General features: G+C 38.0%; 2 protein-coding genes across 5 annotated transcripts in view; one reads left to right on the forward strand and one right to left on the reverse strand.

Annotated features, from left to right (window-relative positions):
• LOC131434755 (uncharacterized) overlaps window positions 1-22,350 on the reverse strand; it is a 493,742-nt gene that overhangs the window by 333,835 nt on the left and 137,557 nt on the right. The gene's annotated exons all lie outside the window — the stretch shown is intronic.
• LOC131434756 (transmembrane protease serine 9-like) lies at window positions 1,115-18,325 on the forward strand. 3 transcript variants are annotated; one of them, XM_058601839.1, is made up of 4 exons: window positions 1,115-4,829; window positions 4,891-5,063; window positions 14,427-14,541; window positions 14,817-14,921. In XM_058601839.1, exons 1-3 carry the CDS (start codon window positions 3,236-3,238, stop codon window positions 14,538-14,540), a joined length of 1,881 nt encoding a protein of 626 aa, XP_058457822.1. In that variant the 5' UTR covers window positions 1,115-3,235; the 3' UTR covers window position 14,541; window positions 14,817-14,921. The 3 variants fall into 3 exon arrangements, with proteins under 3 accessions (XP_058457822.1, XP_058457820.1, XP_058457821.1); XM_058601837.1 differs by having other exon boundaries at window positions 2,860-4,829; window positions 14,427-14,526; window positions 14,869-18,325; XM_058601838.1 differs by having other exon boundaries at window positions 2,863-4,826; window positions 14,427-14,526; window positions 14,869-18,325.

The raw sequence follows: 22,350 nt of genomic DNA on the forward strand, positions 1-22,350 counted from the left end.
GCTGTACAATACGATTCTTGCTGGAAATTTGAACTGCATAAACATGGAGGACGAAACCTACGTGAAACTCGATTACAATTCCTTACCGGGACCACAATATTATACGGTGCGAGCCATTCTCGTGTTAAACCAGTCCGAGACATCGATTGAAGTCGAAAAATTTGGTAAGAAAGCTATGGTCTGGCAAGCAATTTGTAGCTGCGGCAAAATTTCGAAACCCTTCATCACCACTGCTTCAATGAACAGCGAAATATACATCAAGGAATGTTTACAAAAACGACTTCTACCCATGATTCGAAGCCACCAGGATCCTGTTGTCTTCTGGCAAGATCTTGCTTCTTGCCACTACTCGAAATGAACGGTAGAATCGTATACTACCAAAAATGTCACTTTCGTCCCAAAAGACATGAATCCACCAAATTGCCCACAACTTCGACCAATTGAGGAATTTTGGGCATTAACGAAGGCACATCTTAGGAAACATGTCTCGGAAGCCGAAACCATTCAACAGTTCGAAAAAAGATTGGAAAAAAGTGTCAAAACTTGTCGCCAAGAAGTCTGTACAGAATTTAATGAGGAACGTTCGCAAGAAGGTGCGCCAGCTAGTCTACAATGGCTAAGTAGCAAATGTTGAGAATAATATTCTGTTGTTGTAGTCTAATATTATCAGTATATCGAATAAAATTTAAATACCTAACACTTGTGAATTACTTACAGCGAAATCAAAGTGCGTCCATACTTTCTGGGACAGTCTTTAACTCCGGTGTTTTTAGACCGCTGCGGTCCTGTATGAGTCAGCAGTATTTACACCTGTTCGAATCAATTTCGTCGTCATTGCAATGTGTCATAACATCAGTGCCGGCACCGAACCGGATCGGAAAGGTTTGAGACCTCCTTCACGGTTCATAAGATGTCAATTCACTCTTATTCCTGAAAGGCCTCCTTTTCGAATTAAACTCACCAGTTCAGGACGAATGTGATATATTAATATTCATCCCAATTGTAGCAAGTTAATTCGAAGCGATGTAATTTAAGTCCGCACTCTCTTTATTAATTAATAAATTGATAAGTTGAAATCAAATTCGGTTTTTAATTTGGAGATGCTTTCATAATCGGATTTTGATGTTTTAATGTTTGACTTTACTCGACGACGAGTCGTGCGTTGCGCGATGAAATGATTTCATGCGTGTTAATTTCTAAATCATTTCATTGCTAAAAAAAACCGTCTTTCGAACGGAGCCTCAGAGACTCATAGTGTTATATACTATTCGACTCAGCTCTACGGGATCGGAAAATGTTTGTATTTGATATTTTTTTACCACTCAATTTTCTCAAAGTTGGATAAGCCTATTTCAATGAACTTAGGCTCGTTCGAAAGCTACTGCTACGGATTTTTGTGGACTACCCAAACCAATCTGAATAAAATGGTGTAGATAAATTAGTGTCAGAAATTATTTTCATAATAAGGCTACAAATATTTCAATGAGACTGTGTCGAAGAAAGAGAAAAGCATTATGACACTAATATTAGGAATGGGTTTTTAGATTCATTACAGCAAGACGGTGCGTTATTCTATTTATTGTACTAGAAGATTCAATACGAAGATTCAGTTCTCAAAGAATCGTAACCCCTATGAGCAACTGTAGGATTAAGCATGCATTCTATCAGGACAAATTTCAAAGTTGGAGACAAAGTTAGTTGTAGAATGAGGCATTGCATTCTAGACCATGAGTCTATTCATCATGCAATAGCGGAGTGAGGCGCAAGTCGGAAAGACTTTCGCCAGTCCCGTAGCTTGCAGACACGATCAAAATATTCTTCATACAAGTGGTTGATACTTCCAGTTGTTCTGTCTGGCCCAAAAGACATTAGAGTATGCCGATTTTCTGGACCTCTGAACTGATCCTGAATGCTGAGATGATCAGAACAAGCTGACATATGGAGACAAGTCTCAGTGAGTTGAGCATAAAGCACGAATACCAGAAGACGAATGATCTTCAAAAGGGGCCGTCAGGAATGTCATGAAAATGCAGTATATTTATACCATAATCAAGTAGGCTTAGGAATACTCTTTGGTAATAAACGAGCATTACGTTGATAACCAGCCATCTGACACCGGTATGTGAGCACCAGCCATTTGAAAGTATACCGATTACGTTGAGCCCCTCGCGTTTCGAGCCCCAAAAACACTGCGATGTTTTGATATTCATCGCGACTCTCAATTTGTGAAAATTATCTCCACTTGATGTCCCAAAACACTGTCTGTTGTATTTTAGGTAAACCGACAAATAATTGTGAGAGAGTCAACACAAAATTCACTAATTTTCGTGCACTAAACAAAGTAAACGCGTTAAACAAATGCATTACTATTTGTTTATTTACGTTGCAATCAGCTGATTTTGAAGTTCCGATTTTGATCTCATCAAGATGGCGTCATGACAGGAGGCCGTTGATAACCATCAACTGACAAAGGAAGTCACTGTTTTTTTTGGGATGTTACAAGGTCAAATGACTATTACTTGTCAAACTTTTATCAGAATTTCATTGGCCGGATTGGAGGGCCCTCCTTGTATTTATTTCATACTAATTGATAGAATGATAAAAGAATTTGTTTTTTTTTCCACTGTCAAGCCTCAAGAACTTAATCACGTGTTTTGTTGATGACGTGTTTATCAGTTTCAACCCCATCTTTTGTACTGACGATTACATTCCGCGTGTATAAATAAACGTCATTAATTCAAAAATTGCTTCATCTTTAAAACGCAGTACTGTATGTGATAATGATAATACTTATTGACATAAATAAATCACAACAGTCCATACAACTTGTGGGAAGCAATCTCTCCGCTAGTTGATCATCCAATCAGTCTAGTTAAACGTTCAAGTGGCCATTGAACGGGACGGATCAGATTCGTTAGACCCACCGGCAAACGGATGTGATAATTACTTATTTTGAAAAGATCCTGAAAGCCTCAAAACAGCGATGAGACTTGAATATCTGCTTGTCTATGGCAGTGCTCTGTCTCTCTCTCTTTCTCTGTCCGTCGCCGGGCAGACTGATAAGCTCCGATTCGCAGAATTGAAGATCACCGAAATTCCCCAAATGAGAATGTGTGTGTGAGAAGACGGGGCCAAAGTTTGAGCGCCACTTATCGTCAATCAAGATTTTTCGGTGGGAGCCGGTCCGGTCCGGCCTACCATTGCCAAATTTGGTTTTCGAGTCAGTCGGATCGTGATGTTCGCCGTTTTCGCACTGCTGTCGTACTGCGGCGTCGTCGTCGTCCTGCTGACGAATGCTGCTGCTGCCGCCATTGTCGGTTCCGGCTGTGATCCGTTGTTTTCGCCGATTCGGTGTGGTGTTCCGAAGTTGCAACCGGGCGCGTTACCATCGCGACCATCGGAAGCCATTCGTGGCGAGTTTCCATGGCATGCTGCGTTGTATCAGAATGTGGACGGGAATTTCAGTTACAGCTGCGGTGGATCACTCGTTAACGAGCGGTTCGTGATAACGGCGGCCCATTGTGTGATCAATCCGAACAATGGTTATCGGATTACGAGCAAGCGGTTGAAGGTGCTGTTGGGTGGTCACGAACTGGGTGCGGAAGACGAATGCGTTCAGGAGATGACCGTACAGAATATTTACGTTCATGACGAGTACCGGTTGGGTGACTACAGGCACGATATTGCAGCGGTGGAGTTAACGGAACGGGTTAGTTTTACGCAAAGAATTTTGCCGGTTTGTGTGGATCTGAGCGAACGCGAGGACAGTAGTTTTTTCAAACTGCATGGCAAGGTAGCCGGTTGGGGTTATACCGAGTATGATTCCGTGTCGAATTGGTTGAGAATGACGGAGCTTCCGTTTGTGAACTACACCACTTGCCTAGCCAGTAATCCGCCGGTATTTTCCCAAACCATCTACGAAGGTATGTTCTGTGCTGGATACGCCAATGGGACCAGTGTTTGCAATGGAGATTCGGGTGGTGGTTTGGTATCTTTCAGTCGGGACCACTGGGTTTTACGGGGTATAGTTTCATTCACTGCGCTTCGTGATGGGGAAAAGACCATTTGTGATAGTGAAGAATTTGCCGGATTCACCAAGGTACGCTTCTATCGGGACTGGCTGGGCGGTATTCTCAACGCAACGGATTCAACCGATCGTTCTGTGCTTCCAATAGCGAAGAAAACACCCGAAGCGGTTCCGGAAGAGGATGACGACGAAACCTGGCGGATACCGTGCGGTGAACGTAAGATCAACAAACTTCCCCTGATCGTAAACGGAGTTCGAAGTTATTCCGGTGAGTGGCCTTGGCATGTGGCAATATTTGAAGTCAATGGTCGTCAAAAGCGCTATATTTGCGGAGGAACACTCATCAGCGATCAGTTCGTTATGACGGCCGCCCATTGTACGTTGGATGATGCTTTGAAACCACGACCAGGAACTATGGTAGTGCAGCTGGGACAGAATGATCTATTCGAAAGTTCCGTCAATATGCGAGAGGTTCGTGTGGACAAGATCACCACTCATCCACTGTTCGATCCTGTCAGCAAGACGAACGATATAGCACTGCTGGAGCTTTCGTCGAACGTTCAGTTCAACGACTACATCCAGCCGGCCTGTCTACCGAAGAAGCAGGACAGCGAAAGGCTCAATTTGTTCGGCATGCTCGGATCTATCATCGGTTGGGGCTATCAGCAGCCATGGTCGTTTATGGTTTCCAATACGTTGCAAAGCACTAAACTTCCGGTGGTCGATCAGTCCCTGTGTGTGGTTGGAGGAAATTTCGGTCGGGAAATGGAGGGCGTTTTCTGCGTAGGATCCGGCAATGGTAGTAATGGCAGAAGGTGTTTGTTTTTGGGTACAATGTTTTCTAAAAAGGCATTATTTTCTAGGCTCCAATGCTTGCACCGGAGACTCCGGTGGAGGAATGTTCTTCGAAGAAGGCGGACTCTGGACGGCGAGAGGAGTGATCTCAGCACTGGATACCGTGAATGGTTTCTGCAATCCCGATGGCTATCTGAAAGTTGCTAGCACCGGTCACTTTTTGAAATGGATCAAACGTCAGGTATGGGCTAATGGTGTTTTCGCTTGAGAACCTTGAACTGACCCAGGATAGTTTGTTCATACCAATAATTTGCACGGAATTCAGATTGGTTCGCACAAAGCAACTCGTATGTTTTGAAACTGATTTGACGAATAGTAACCGGAAAACGATGTTTGAGCTCGATTCAGAATCAAAGATGGCGACTTCATTGAACATCAATGAATTGGAAGACGCCAACTTGGATTATGAACGGATTTGGTAAGTAGATACCGGAACGTCATTTTCCGGCACATACTTATCAAATCCGTTCCGGAAATGCTCATTTTGCAAGGTTCTGCAAATAATATCAAAGATTGTAACTTGAAGGAACAGCAATGAACCGTAAGTCGTAATTATGTGAAAATTTTCACGATTGGGTTTTAGAAAATTCATTACACAGAACTTTTTTCACGAACTAATATTTAACATTGATATTAAATACTAGCTGACCCGTCGAACTTCGTCTCGCCTGAAATTATTTTTTTAAATTTGTGTTTTCGAACAGCAGAGTTGCCAAACGTTAATGTTTCTTTCCATTATTTTACTGATTACTTGGCTTACAATAAACGAATTACGTCAAATTCATATCCAACACAATAACTTCGTCCCGAAGAAGAAATATCATCAAGAATTATTGTGGATATCTTCAATGCTTTTGTTACGCAAAAACTAAACAAATGCACCGTTTGCCATCTCATCCTTCGAGTCAGTGTATTAAACAGAGATTGTAGATATCTCTCAAACTAAAGATTTGGCATGTGGGATGATGGATTGGATTGAATCATATCTGACTGGTTGTAGTATGACCGTGAGAATTGGCGACTGCGTTACTCCATCATTCATCGTGAGCTCTGGTGTTCCTCAGGGAAGCCATCTAGGACCATTCATATTTCTGCCATATCTAAATGATCTTAATTTCGCATTGCAATGCATGAAGCTATCATTCGCCGACGATTTCAAACTGTTTCATCTCATTATCATATCTGAAAGACTCAAACTTCTTGCAGTCACAGTTGGATGTATTTTCTAACTGGTGCAAAGTCAACAGAATGGTTATTAACGCCTTCAAATACTTCGTTATCTCCTTCTCTCGTAAACGAACCACGATCATGTATGATTACACTATTTCGCAAGCTGTACTAAAATGGGAGACATCAATTAGGGATCTAGGAGCGTTATTGGATTCAAAAGTTAGTTTCAAAGATCACATAGAATATACCCTCTCTAAAGCATTAAAGATTCATCTTTCGTATCTCAAAAAATTTCAATAACATATACTGCCTGAAATCGTTATATTGCGCTCTAGTTCGCGAGTATGTTGTTGTTGTTTGGGCACCATATGATCAAACAGAAAAGCTACGCATTAAAACTGTTCAGTGCAAGTTCATTCGTTTTGCTTTGCGTCGCCTGCCCTGGAGAGATCCATTGAATCTCCCAAGCTACGAAAATCGTTGTAGACATACACTTCGATTTGCTATCTGTCCGCCGTGATACACAAAAAGCTGTTTTCGTCGCGGACCTCATCCAATCTCGAATTGATAGTGCAGATCTCCTACAACAGCTAAGTTTTGACATTCTTCGGCGTAGTTTGCGGTTTAATCCCTTTCTCAGAATTCCTCGTGCTAGAACTAACTAAGGGTTCATTGAACCGTTTTCGAGTATATGTCGCGTATTCAATACTTGCTCTGATGGATTTAATTTCAATTTGTCTCGTAACACCATTAAAACCCGTTTTCTCCAAATATTTTCCCGCTAGTTTTATTAGGATAATTAGTAAATATGAATAGTTGTTAGTTAGCTTTGTAGTTTAAATAAGGGTAATTTAATATTTCGTTATGTATCATTTGGTCAAATGTTATTTGTTGATACGAAAGATGAGAAGGTTTTATGCCTGCTGGAGAAGGAGAATAAAAATCTCAGCTCCAGCGGGCTTTTCCCTTGTTCCTAAATAAACAAATAAACAGATGGATGAAAAAGAGATGACCAAGATAAATACTTTAAATTGACCCCACAAATTTCCAAAAGCAGCCCTCGGGGATTGTTATTTATCATTGAATATTAAGACTTATTTGTACTGAAGACGTTTATAATTTAATAGCAAATCCTTAGGGATTATCGAAAGTAATAAACTAATTTTGAACGGTTGTCCATAACCTACTTCACCGCTAGTGATATTACTTAGTCGTGTTTGATGAATGTTCGTAGCAGGATAATGACAGGATCAATTTTCGATTAACGAATTAGCGATAAAATGAAAAATACTTGGACATTCGAAAGTTCAAATTACCCTTTTATTAAATATTGTATCCATTAACTTTGACATGAACGCTATATTCGTTCAAGAATTGTATCAAAAGGCCTCTCATTCGTCGAGCCACCACATCGTTTTGTTTAGTATTCAGTCCTGAGAATCAATATTCTGTTCTAGCGGAGTGAACATGAGGAGTGATTATACCAGTATTCTTCTTATCGTTAAAGCCAATGTATAAAACAGCAGATCTCACAACTAATGGTTCTTACATGCCACGATTTCTCCTTCAGATATGATATTCACGATTCCCATATGGTAATTCGTCAAAAAATCCAAAGTTCGGAAAATGAAATGATTTGGCTTAAGCAGCTTACAAATGTCATGAATACCATCCGTTTTGAAGTAAACCACTCTTGAAAACTCACCCGAATCGGCTGAACAAACTTCAGCATGCTAAATGCAAAGAAAATATTTTCATCTGAACTCATTATTTCAACAGCAGAATCCTATCATTGATACGTAAAAAAATCGTTACATAATTTTATTTGTTCAACTCACGCCCACGATGGCCAACATAATTCATCTAACTTCATCTACTGGTAAATGACATTAGAACTTGTATTTCTGTTTACGGTATAGCTAAAACAGTCATTTGGCAAGTAATGATTTTGATACCCTATTAAGCACGTGTTTCCAAATGACGAATCAATCATGCATGTAAAATCTCCACCCAAATCTACTCGTTGTGCGCCAAACGATTTTCCAAAGATCTAGTATTCTTTTCTTCAACGGCGAAATACTGAGCATCTCCTTGCGCGCCAAACATCAATTGTAGATCTAGTAATCATTGCCGTCTTTTTCAGTGGAAAATTCCATTGTCCATACAAAATAACTTTATTGGTTTTTCCCACTTTTCCGGTAAGTTTTCCTAATTTTTTTGATGTACGAACCCGGTGGGGGTAAAAACTGATCAAACAAAAAAAAAGCATCTCAATCCGTCCATCCGTTCTTACGTGATGCGATTACAAAGAATGATCTCTGCATTTTTATATATATAGATTAACGAACCCTCGCTCAGTTCATAAATGTAGGTTTTGGTGTAGATGGATACATTGTTATAGACATATTATGAGCGGGTTTGGTGAGTAGCTGCCAGTAGGTGATGTTTGGAATCGATTTGGATTACAAAAAGGTGACATCCCGGTTTCGACATATCCTCACGGAAAGACCGAAATCAGCATTTTGGCGAAAAAATGAGTTGATTTTCTGATTTTAGTTAGTTATTTTTTGAGACAACTAAAAAAATCCTACTTTTGCTAATTTAGATTTTTTAATTCTAATTCTCTTAATAATAATAAAATATTTGTTGAAATGGCTATTTTTTTAGTTGAATTCACCAATTAAACGTGCTGTCATTTCTTAGCTAAGGCACACTTCATTTCCATTCAACTAATTTTTCAGTTGAATTTGTGAAATAGAACGTTGTTTTCAATCAACATAATTGGTTGAATTGGCTTCTGCAATTTGCAGCTATATGGCGCTCTGTCACCGAAAAAACGTTAACACCGTAATGACTACTAGCCACTAGATGACACACTACTATCGAAGAAAATTCCAGTCGCGGTAGTCTTTTCTATATTGGCAAATATAAATACGATGTATTGGAGAAAAAGACATAAGCGAAACATAAACTTCTTTTTGAAAATTTTTCTTCTAAATCGCTGCTTCGACTTCGCGAAATCGTTTCTTTCACTGAAAACTTTGAGCACTCGGAAAACAAAAACCGAATACAAGTAATACACCGGACGGTGTAGCCCGGAAGGTTGGAAGATACAAAAAACATCAATTGACATGTACAATTCGAGTGCAACATTCGAAACTCACTTCACTGTTCCACGTAAAACGTTATTACGCCCAATCGCTTCAAACGCGCACAAATTCTGAATAAATAAACTTTCCACTAAGAGTCTACAGCATTTTTACATATCGTTTGAGAAATTTATATATCGTAACACATGCGAAAAACATCTAAACAATTTGCAGGCAGTTTCAATAAGGCTGTCATTTTTAGCTTTTTAATGGATTGTTTGCACTTTTCATGAGTTTTTGGCTAATAAACTGGTTAATAATGTTTTTTTTTGTACTGTCCTTCAGTAATGATGGTGCTAGATAAATAGAAACAAATTTTCTGATTTTAATAACAAAATTAGTTGTCAATGAGAAGTTCGCGTTGGATTGAAATATTGCTGGTCCAGGATATTCGCCAACTAAACACATTCCTAAAAATAAGAGTTTTTTTTTCAGCAAAGTGAATTCTCAATTTTAACTAATTTTATGGTTATTTTGGAAATTTTGTTGTTGAAATCAACTAATTCAAAAACAGTAATACGAAATGGGCGCAGAGCTAATTTCGGTCGTTCCGTGCTGAAAACTCTTACAAAATTAATATTTTCGAAACAGGTTTGACGATTAGACTTCAGAGCTGCCAACTCTACGGATTTATCCGTAGATCCACGGATTTCTGTCTTTTCTACGGATCTACGGATAAACCTTCAAAAATCCACGGATTTTGCTTTCTTTATCCAGAAATATTCTGATTTCGTATTATGTCTCGAAATATTTACGGAAAATGATAAAACCTCGCATTTTTTCTGACAACCGTTAATAAGTAATTTGTCCTAATTCACTTTGAAGAAAGATTTTGAATGATTTAGCGCTCATTCAGAGTCATTCATAACAGTAATCGATAAGGAAATACTCTACAAAGTGGATGTGTATAGAAGGCTTATTGGACATTATTCGTCAAAATGCGTAAAATATTGCTAAATCATCTCCATAAATATGTTTGGCATATGCAGTTATATAAGTAATTATACATCTATTTGCCAACGATCACTCATTATTGAGAGCACGTCTTTATGGCTTAGAGTTCTAACTGTTAATTTTATGTAACTGTACAAGTATGAGTACACTTGAAACGCAATCTACGGATTTGACCTCAGGGAAGAGTGGCATCACTGCTTCAGCAAACGATGGTTGGAGTCGTTCAAAAATCTTAGATGGCGTCTTCCGGATTAACGATATTTTTTAAAAACCTAAAAACCGAGTGTTTTCGACACAGATTTAATGAGAAGAAATCGAAAAATGGCGTTTGAAACCGATTATATTCCGAAATTTTCGCATCGAATTTGGAGAATAATTGCTAGGAATGTTGTTTCGAAGGTGTTTCGAAAACCAAGACTTCCGGTTTTGATGCATGGAAATCAATCATCTAAAACATCGTTTCTATACCTTCTTCCACCTAGTGGTGTAATGATGCATTTCTCATATTGCTTATATCTCCAAAAATATCTCAAGAAAATTCTGTCAAATTGTTTTTTTTCAATCTTGAATAAAATAAGAAGTTTTCTTTGGGTATGAACTAACATCCGTCTTCCACCATCTTTTTCGACCACTAATAAGATCTACATGCCGAACCTAACCTCGTTTCGTTCGCCAACTCTCATTCACCACTCCCTCCTTCTACCTCCCCTTTTATAGCATATTTCTTTTCTTCTCTAGTTTTAATGCAAAATCACCATCATTTACCCGATGGGTTTAGTGTCATCTAATTACTATAGAGTTAGTTAGCTAGGGTTAGTCTTAATTGATAGTATTAAGTACATACACGTATCTGTTGGACTATTGTAATCTGTTGATACAAACGATGAGGAGGCTTTATGCCTGCTGGAGTGAGAGATTAATATTTCAGCTCCATTGGGCTTCTTCCTGCTCCAAATAACAACAACAGTAAACAGTTATGTCAAGTTGTAGAAAAATTTTCTTTATTTTGCATCGTCGCACTAAATGAATAAAACACACCTTGCCCTATAATTCTAGAACCGGAAGTCGGACCCGGATGAAATTAAACAGCAACCTATGAGACTATATGCAATGATTCTGTACACTCTGAATCGTCTATGTCTATGTCTGTTTAATGGTTTGAACTACTAGATGGCAATTCGAACTATTTTAAGTAATGATAAGACGAAACGGGAAAAAATTTACACCAGATATCTTTTGAAAAAATATTGACATAATCAGAGGTCTTGGGTATTAAAAGAATTTCAAATATCATTTTCCGGTATCAACGCTTCTAGTTCATTTCCAAAAAAAACAGTATTATTGTACGGGATTCCAAAGAAGTCGCCATGTTGGATTTTGAAACGACTCAAATCTTCTGGAGCCTAGTTGAGAACTATCTAATTCAAAAACGCTCATTTTTTGTTTTTTTTTTCGCCTGTCGTTTTTTTTCGTTTGCTAACTGGCAGCATAGCTGATCTGTTGATCCTCCAATCGGAACCTCGCATCGGCCGTTGCCAAGGTAACCTATTGCTTACTCGCTAGTAGAGTGCCTAAAACCAGAGTAACGGCATCTCATCCGTAATGTTGGTACCAACTCAGAACATGTAATTCGAAATGTTGGCAGTTTCGTTAGCTTTATATTGTATTCAACAGGTCGTTTGTTTGTTTGGAACGATACTGTCAAAGAGGTGTCTTCCAGAAGAACACCTATTATCACTCAGGTTTTAGGTGCTCTACCCACGCGACAATCGAGGCCTACTGCCATCGGGGAAATTTCGGTATTGGTTTCGGAGCAGAGAAATTTGCTTCTGATTCTGATGCTTGTCCGTTGAGCTGTTAATTAATGTGAAAATTTTTGTTACTGCAGCTTATTTGTGGCCAGTTTGGAAATCAGTTAAAAATAAGTTCAAAACTAGTGTGTCGCTTTGTCGCAAGAACAAACTAGAATAACTACAGAAAATGTTAAAGTTAATGTTAAAGACGGTCCCAGAAAGTATGGACGCAACCAAAAACTGCTGCCATTTCGCAATGGTTCAAAATCTGTCAACTTTTATGGCTGCGTCCTGTTGTTTACACTCTTCTCTAACCACTTGTGCAGTTGTTTATTCGTTTCAGCAGGACATTCAGCAGAACAACGTCGAAAAATTGTGTACAAATGGTGCACAGAACGCGGACTGTCACTGAGAAAGATTGCAAAAATGGAAGGAGTAAGTGAAAAAGCCGTGCGAAATGCAATCAGAAAGTTCGGTGAGAATAACACCTTTGAGGATAAACCGAAAACGGGTCGAAAAAAAGGTCCTGCTAACCCTCAATTAAATAAACGTATACTGAAGGCGTTCGAGTAAAAGAAGGAAGTTTCAGTTCGGGATGTGGCCAAAAAAGTGGGCACTTCGAAGTCAAATGTTCTTCGTGCTAAAGAACGTTTGAATCTTCGAACCTATAAGAAGCAAAAACAACCAAAACGTAGTCCGAAACAATAAGCATCGATCAGGCCGAGGGTTCGAAAGCTGTACAATACGATTCTTGCTGGAAATTTGAACTGCATAATCATGGACGACGAAACCTACGTGAAACTCGATTACAAATCCTTGCCGGGACCACAATAATAATACGGTGCGAGAAGAGCAAGTGTTAAACCAGTCCGAGACATCGATTGAAGTCGAACAAATTTGGTAAGAAAGCTATGGTCTGGCAAGCAATTTGTAGCTGCGGTAAAATTTCGAAACCCTTCATCACCACTGCTTCAATGAACAGCGAAATATATATCAAGGACTGTTTACAAAAACGACTTCTACCCATGGTTCGAAGCCAAAAGGATCCTGTTGTCTTCTGGCCAGATCTTGCTTCTTGCCACTACTCGAAATCAACGGTAGAATGGTTTACTACCAAAAATGTCACTTTCGTCCCAAAAGACATGAATCCACCAAATTGCCCACAACTTCGACCAATTGAGGAATTTTGGGCATTAACGAAGGCACATCTTAAGAAACATGTCTCGGCAGCCGAAACCAAAAAGATTGGAAAAAAGTATCAAAACTTGTCGCCAAGAAGTCTGTACGGAATTTAATGAGAAACGTTCGCAAGAAGATGCGCCAGCTAATATTTTGTTGTTGTAGTCTAACAGTATCAGTATATCGAATAAAATTTGAATATCTAACACTTGTGAATTATTTACAGCGAAATCAAAGTGCGTCCATACTTTCTGGGACAGTTTTTAACACTGATCACACGATTTCCCTTAGTGTTAACGGCAACTTTTTTCCATGTCGTATAAATCACACGAGAATTCGATCAGAATAAAACAAAAACAAACTTGTCATTTTAACCAATAGCAAAACAAAAATCTAGCGTGAAGTGAATGTTGCACCCAAAATTGTGGCTCATGTGAAAGCGGCACCCAAATCGTGGTGGCGCCTCGTGTCGATCGTGGTGACATCTGCAAGTGTTCCTGTTGTATAACTGATTTTAACGCGCTTCCCCGGTGAACGACCAAAATGGTTACAGCCGGGGTAAAATAAATGATATAAAAAGAACAAAAAAAAACAAGATTCTTACGCAACATAGAAATAGCTTATATCAATTCAATTTGTTGTTAACAACAATGTTAAACATATATGGATTAAAGAAGCTTTTACAACCATAAATAAAAAAGCATGTTAATTGGAATTACCAATTGATGCGGAAAAAAATTATTAAATCAACAAACCTTCTAAATGCCTTAAAATTATCCAACTAGGCTAAATTAACATTCATTAATCTTTTTGTTTTTTCATGAGAGTGTAATATTGATACTTGAAAGAGCTCTAGCACTATCTGATAGAGGAACTCCGAAACAATATTACCACCATTTGGCAAGCTTTGTTCTTTGACAACTTGTCTGAAACGCGTATTCTTCCAAATGCTAAAATTCAAGTAAAAATAAAAGAATCGTTTCATTCCTCTTTCAAAGCGCTTCTGGTGAAGTGATTCCCAACTAACTGCCTATCAACTGGCTATGATTTATGGATGTAAGTAACTACAAGTGGGCTGAAAACTGTACGTTGCCATATTTTGACAGAAGCTGAAGTCCGTCGAAATCCCATAGGCTGTCCCGGGTCTTTTTATATTTAGACATCTTTATCACGCTTCCGGTAAACTGCGTTGTAAGTGCAAAACTGGGTTAGGTTCTGAATCAAGCAAAAACGATCGAAATCGTAAAATCTTGTGTTAGAATCATTGACAACACTCATCTGTCATTACCCTCATTTCAGATCAAAGCGGCGCTCGAGTTAATCAAAGGAGGCGGCGAACGAAAGATGACATTCCTGCAGACCGCCACCGATTATACAACGCCTCAGTCGTCCGAAATGGGTACCGTCGTCTAATGTCGTTTTCGTTTTTAAATTGCACTACACCGGTGTAGCGAAAGCTGCACCTAAACCGTTCGTTTTTACCAATTGCACTACACCAGTGCTACACTTTTTCTGCACCGATACCACTGGTGTAGCACTCATCAAAAGTTTGGTGTAGCTCTGTGCAATGGAATCGTTAATTGTAGTCAATGGTTACTGTTTATGTTTTCGTCATTTTTGTTCGTTTATTCATGCCTCAGTGTAGCACTGCACCGGTGTAGTGCAAATTAAAAACGAAAACGCCATAAGCTGAGGATAGTTTAAAGTGTATTGTTTTTATTTCCGATTTCTGTCATTTCAGCAACTTCGAACCATTCGCACATCCATCATCATTATCATCATCACCATTATCATGGCAGCGATGGTCAGGGCCGACCGCCGCGGAAGCGTTGCCAGGACAGTAGTTCGGAGGAAAGCGGCGAAAGTGGTCTGAAGAGATTAATCAAGAAGAAAAAGTGTTTTATCAAAGATATCACAAGCGGACTGCTGTCCAAACTATTCTGAGTGATAAATCGAGTGGAAAAGGAAGAGAAGAAGTTTTTATCAACATGATGTCGCCTGTAAGCTTACTCGTACTGTGCACTGAATGCATGACCCAAATTCGAATAATTACAAGCTCTCGACCGAACTCTCTGCGTCCGGCCACGTGTGTCTGTGCACGCGTATGTTTCCCTCGGTGTAACTTTATCCTTGCAACACAGCCCGCATCCGGTCGGCAAGCTCCAGAGTGTGCCTGGACGCGATGTGTGTCCTTTGCCTTGCGATGGTGCGATTCTTGAGCATCGCTTAACGGCACTTGTGAACGACAATTTCCTCGGGATTCACTCCCATTGACAGAATTTATGGCGACTGGTGACCGGACAAAACGCTGATGTACCGGCGACGAACGGACGGACGGACGGACGGAGGATGGTGCAGTGACTTTCTTAGCGGAGTTGGATCCTTTTCCGACCAAATGGCAAACGGTGTTAGTTAGTTAGTTAGTATGCCGACAGAATATTTTGCGCTCGGTTCCGAACTTATTCCGCCGGCGACACATACACATTTCGACCGAAGGAGGAAAACATCCTTTCCGCCGTGTCCTGTCCTGTCCTAATCGAGCTAATGTCGAGTCGAGTTTTACATGGCTTGAAGGAAACTAAGATGATAACAAACATGTTTTTGGCAGCTGATGGTGACATGAAAATACTGACGGCTGTTCCTGGGTCCGTATGGGAGGCAAATAACCTTCACCTTCAGCAGGGTTCATTTGGTTGAATGGTTCTGTTTCAACAGACTTGCAAAACTTTTCTATTTATAGGCTTCGATGCGCAAAAAAGAATATCATTTATTGTGACAGTTTCCATGGTAACGAATATATACTGATATCTGTTCGGATACATAATGAACCTTATCATTGCGAATGTCAAGGACAACGATAGTTGAAAAGAACATATTTTTCCCGCAGATGAATAATTACAGACGAGTAATTCAATCACGGTATGAGAGTTCTTTTGAAGTAGTTCTGTATAAGTATATATATGAGTGGTTGCATCTGCACTTTTCTGTGCCTTTCGATGATAAACAAGTTTAGATTATTTGAAAAAAAAGGCGGGTGGGTAATGTCAGAGACATAACGGGAGAACGTGAATACGAACAAAACAAACATGCTTCGTTCACTTCTCCGAATATCAATAATCGTTCATAACAGTTGATTATTTGTGTGAATTGTACAACTTTTACTGCTTTGCTTCTAGAATTCTATATTGAAGTATGACTGGAACTGAATTCGGAACGTTAGGACTAGTTCCGAAATCTGTTGCAAAACTCAGGTTCGGAGTCCAAGTCAAGAATTCAGTTCATTAATTTAGTTCTAGAATTCTAGAACTGTACTCATTTTCGCAATTCAGGATCCATATATAAATCTAGAATTGAATACTGAACTTGAATTCCGAACCTGACTTGAAGAGTACTGAATCCAGTTCCAAAATCTTGTTCCAGAACTCAAGTTCCTGAATTCAATTCCAGTATGCTTGATCTGAATAAGGGTAATAAACTCAGAAACTGGAATCAGGAGATTAATTCAGTCAGTTCAAGAAATCTGGTTCAGATCTAAAATTTGCACCCAAAAATTCAGATATAAAATTCATATCATGAATTTTGTTTCGGAATTCTGAATTTTTGTTCAAGAATAAGTATTCTGGATATGAATTCTGAACTGAAATTAAGGCACTAAATTTAGTTCGAGATTTAGTCAAGGAACCAGTTAAAAAAAATCGAGATCCATAGTCTAGAATTTAGAATCCGGAATAATAAAACCATCTGCATCTTAGTAAATAATTGACGTACAAATAAGGGTAACATATCAAAACAAAGGTACTGTACTTTAAGGAAAACATATCAATACAAATCATTTCTCTTCGTTTCTAATGAAAATTTGCACTTTTTTCTTGATTCCTCCCGTCAAACGCTGCACACCTCCGGAGTCAACTTCCTTGGCACATTTGTTCCACATTTTGCTCATGAAAATGTGAAATACTTCTGTTAAGCAAAAATTGAGCAATTGTACAGATTATCATCTCATCCTTTGAATCAAAATACTGAACAGAGATCTCTCACTAATGACTTCGACATAAAGGATATAAGGTGCTACGTTTTCTCTTCCAGATGTGATTCTTGCTTTAGGTAATCGATGAAGAAGCTCACTAACCAGAATTTTATATTGATAAACCTAACAAAATGCTGGAGAGTTTCTCTTCTAGAGTTGTTCATTCGGTAGAGTAGGATATGTTTACAGTTTTTCTTTAGCCCAAGTAACTAAAAGTTCTTAAAAAAAGATTTCTGAAGAACAATCTGAAGAGCAATCCGAACAATCCGTTTTTAAGGAATTACTTATACTTGAATGTTCACCCGACGGAACAGAACAAACTTTGAAGCTTTTACATCTTTTAAGTAGTGAGAAAGTTTTCTCAGAACTTGTTCTATACGTTCAATTTGCCAAAAAGTGCCACGCGTACTTTAGAGCTCTAATAAAGTGGATATTTTTCAGGTACTGTGGAACTTCTGGTTGTTTGGAGAGACGACGCTTAAATTTTAATTTGATATTCATCTTACCAATTTGAACATTCTTCACAGAATATGAAATATAAAATGACGGTCTCGTTCCATTATGGTAATCGTCTTGAACATTGATCTAAATGCAACTTAGTATATGCGCTTAGTGTAATCTAAATCATAAGAAAGCAAAATGCAGTGAAAATCTCTTAGTTTGACCATAGCGTTTCTACAGTACAATCTTTCCATTAATTCACTCAAAAATATTCTGATTAGTTAAATTCACACTCGCGATGACCAATACTATTTATCTGACTCCATTGAACACAATTCATCAACTGGTAAATGATATCAGAACTTTTTGTTCTGACTGAGCATTCCGTCATTGAGTCATTTGGCAAGCAATAATTTCGATACCCAATTAAGCACGTGGCTCGAAATGAAGAATCACATGAATCATGAATCGTTGCGCGCCGAACAATTTTTTCAACGATCTAGTATTCCTTTCTTCGACGGCCAAACTCTTATGCAATTCGTTATGCGCCAAACACCTATCGATGATCTAGCAATCATTGGCGACTTTTTCAGTGGAAAATTCCATTGTCCATACAGAACAACTTTTTTTCCCAATTTTCCGGCAAGTTTTCCTAATTTTTTTGATGTACGAACCCGGTGGGGGTAAAAACTGATCGAACAAAAAAAAAAGAATCATGTAAATCCGTCCATCTGTTCTTACGTGATGCGATTACAAAGAATGATCTCTGCATTTATATATATATATATATATATATATATATATATATATATATATATATATATATATATATATATATATATATATATATATATATATATATATATATATATATATATATATATATATATATATATATATATATATATATAGATTAATGAAATTTATGTTATTATCGCGGTACCACTAGATGATTTCCCGGCTGTAGTGGCAACTCGCCATATCTAGCCAATACTTCGGTCTTTGTTCCGCAGCTGCATATTCCTTGCCAAATCATCAGTTTTTTTCGGCAAATTTGTGCATAATAGCAAACTTAAGCTACGCGGGAACATCTCCTCGTGCCGTCGCCATATAGAATTTTTAACCAGAAAGCTGTCGGAATTCCTTTTTGACGCAGGTTTCAGCATCGATGAACTTGCTGATACAAATTTTCGAGCTCAAGTTTTGGTGACGTGAGTTTGCTTCAACGTTCTGTTTGGTTGCTTGCTGACTGGATAAGAACGATATCGTGCTCATAAGCGAGTTCTTCGAACGGTTATGCGAACAGCAGCGCACTTTGTGCGATTTCATTATCTGACAGTCCACGGTTCTTAACACTTCTGGTTCAGCTTGCGGTCATATGTCTCACTACGACGCAGGGCTTCCAGGTTGCCAGATTTGTCTGGCAAATGCCAGATTTTTCTCGCTTCGCCAGACACTCAAACTAACCAGATCTTTTGCTTTCCCAGATTTTCCAAATTTTCATAGATTTTGTCAGATCTCGCTAGATCTTTACGGTTTTGGCCTCTATACGATAGGTTGGGAGACCTTTTTTTGTTCACTGAAAATGCCCGGCAATAAATTTCCTTGTATATAGTAGACCCAGACAAATTCAGATAAATTTTTGAGTTCGATAGATTTTTGAAAAAATAACCTGGCAACTCTGCTACGACGCTTACCTTGAGGCACTCGCTTGGTAGGTGCGGTACTAGAGGTCATTTTTTGATTCGAGCTGTTTTTTTTTTTTTCTAGCAAACGCAATTAGTCATAACTTTTTTTCTAGTTGTCGTAAAAATATCGGTCCGACGCATCGTTACGAAGCTAGGAGCAATTTTCCATTCTGATGTCTTAAATGTGAACTTTTTGCGACCTCGTTAAATGCGACCGAACCCAAAACCCCCAAATCGGACCCGGAGTGAAACAGAGTGAGTCAAAATGACATATCTTCGGCCCTATTGGTCCGATTTACACGGTTGATTTGGCGATTTTCAACGTTTTAGCAATTTTTCTTGCGCACCACGTTTGATTATCACGGTCGGTGTGCAGATTTTTTTCTCTCCTATAAAACACACAAAAGACTTTGGTTTCGGCTGCTACTGATTAAAGGTGACTACTCGCTTCTCCTGAGACTACCTCAAAACCGTCGTCTGGGTTCGGAAAAGCAAACAAGCGTAATGAGTTTTCCTTATTATTTTTCTAAAAGTTTTTGAAAACTTTGTTTTTAAGTTTTCCATGGTTATCTCACACTGTTGAAAATTTAATCACAAATTCCTGATCATATTTTCGATAGCTTGTAGAAAAATATAGGTTGTTGGGTTCGGTACAACTAGAGATATTCACAATTAAGTTCGACCCATTCTTGTACGAGGTAAATTTGGAAAAGTATTCACGACAAAAAAAAACATGAAAAATGTCTCTCTTTCAATAAACTAAAATGATAGGGGAATATTATATTCGTGAAAAATATGGCGTTTTTAATGATGAATAACTTTGTTTAACACAAAAAAATTATAAAAAATTAAACTATATTATAAGTTTTCTTAAAAAAAACTGGTTTTAGGACGAGCTTTCCCGGAAATAATTTAAATCATAATTTCTTTTTAAGTTACGGGAATAGTACCTTCTAAGTAATTCCACGCAAAATCGTTCAGAAATGGCAAAATTCTGACACGGCTCCCTTGGATATGCATGAGACTGTACATGTGTAACCGGTATAGCAAATGAAGTATTCTTCACTGGTCTAGAGATTTTTTTTATTTAAGAATATTTGTTGAAAAGGGCGTATGTATTTTTAGCCACATTATTTTCAGATAACTCTAACTAGAAATCTATAACTTCTACAAAAAATATGTCCAAGAAGAAGTTGTAAATTGAACTTTCTACAGAAATATACACAGTGGAAAAAAAATTTCCCTTTTTTTTTTAATTTATTTTTCAAAACTTTCAGTTATTTTACCGAACAATTTTTTTTTTAATTTTATATCACTAAAAACGTCACGTTACAAGAAAAATAATGAATGTTTTAGATAGTTGGAGAGATGATAAATAAAACAGTTTTCCGAGAAAAAACTTTCTAACAACTTTCGAAAAACGATGTTTCTATAGGAATAAATGTATCTGAGCAATCGAATATTATTCTCCAAGCTACGTTTAATGAAAATGCTTATAAAAAGCTACTTCCTAAATGCAGTCAGTTTCGAGATATATGAGGAACTAAATCGAGAAAATTGCTCTTTCATGAGAATACGCCCTTTTTGCCTTTCTCTATAGAAAGGTATTAGAATTGCTGGAAAACCCGACTTTCGAACGGAGCCTCGGAGACCCATAGTGTTATATACCATTCGACTCAGTTCGACGAGATCGGCAAATGTCTGTGTGTGTGCACTTTTCGAAGATATTTGAACGCGCTCAATTTTCTCAGAGATGGCTGAACCAATTTTAACAAACTTATGCTCGTTTGAAAGCTACTGTCGGGCCATTGATCAAGTTCAAAGATCAAACGGCTGTGACTTTTGGTTCCGGAGATATGATTGTATAAGTGACGTAACCGACAAAAAGTGTTTTTTTTTTTGAAAAAATCAACTTTCTGGGACTTAGAAAAATTGAAAAATCAATGTTGCCCTTTGAGTAATTCCATTTTTTTATTCGACTGAACAGTTCGTCATTAGCTATCGCTCCGAAGAGCTTCGGATCGCATGAAAGAATAGCAAACGCCCGATAGTTACACGTGTCTACTTTTATTTTCTCTTTTGTACTTTGTTTGTTTATGATTTGCTCGTTATACCAAACAAGATACTTTGAATTATTTTGTCGTCTAATTTTCTTCAATGGAACATCTTCAATTATTATATCATACAACAGTGTGTAGATAATATCGACAGAAGTTTCGACTCGACTCGACTAGCTTACGACTAATACTATCATAATTTGCTGAGTGATAATTGAGAATCTCCTGCTACTCGTAGTCGTCGGGTCTATTAATCGATGAGCATGAACATAGCGAGGCACCTCTCGCCGATGATAACGGAAATAGGTAAATAATTTGTTGCTAATTAGTTACGATAATTCTGTATTTATTGCTAAATTGTTTTTTTAATTTTTTTGAGTACTTCTAAGTTCATATGAAGTTAGCGACGTACTCAAGAAAATAAAAACAAAAATTGAGCAACAAATTCAAAATTACCGTAACTAATAAGCAACAAATTATTCACTGGGCTTCGATCTGTTTTGAAGCATATTTGAAAGAGAGATTTCGCTAACTTCATATGAACTCAGCAAAGTACTCGAAAAAAACAAAAAAATAACTGAGCTACAAATTCAAAATTACTGTAACTGATTAGCAACAAATTAATAACAAATTATTCACTGGGCTTCGATCTGTTTTGAAGCATATTTGAAAGGGGGCCTTCGTCTACTTCATATGAACTTAGCGAAGTATTCAAAAAAATAAAAAATAAATTGAGCAACAAATTCGAATTTATCGTAACTAATTAGCAACAAATTTTTCACTGGGCTAAGGTTTGTTTTGAAGCATATTAGGAAGGGGGCTTTGCTAGCTTCATATGAACTTAGCGAAGTACTCAAAAAAAAATTAAAATTTGAGCAACAGATTCAAAATTATTGTAACTAATTAGCAACAAATAAGCAACAAATTATTTACCTATTTGCGTTATCATCGGTGAGAGGTGTTTCGCTGAGTTCATGTTCATCTATCAATCTGATGTATAAGTATAGAGA

The sequence above is a fragment of the Malaya genurostris genome, chromosome 3 (genome assembly GCF_030247185.1).
Source record: "Malaya genurostris strain Urasoe2022 chromosome 3, Malgen_1.1, whole genome shotgun sequence".
In the NCBI taxonomy this organism is placed as follows: domain Eukaryota; kingdom Metazoa; phylum Arthropoda; class Insecta; order Diptera; family Culicidae; genus Malaya; species Malaya genurostris.

Excerpts from the sequence above, each read along its gene's own strand:
- LOC131434756 (XM_058601837.1), top strand. The coding sequence starts at position 3,236 with ATGTTCGCCGTTTTCGCACTGCTGTCGTACTGCGGCGTCGTCGTCGTC. Across the intron at positions 5,064-14,426 it reads TGAAATGGATCAAACGTCAG|ATCAAAGCGGCGCTCGAGTT; the intron begins GTATGGGCTAAT and ends CCCTCATTTCAG. Across the intron at positions 14,527-14,868 it reads GCCTCAGTCGTCCGAAATGG|CAACTTCGAACCATTCGCAC; the intron begins GTACCGTCGTCT and ends CTGTCATTTCAG.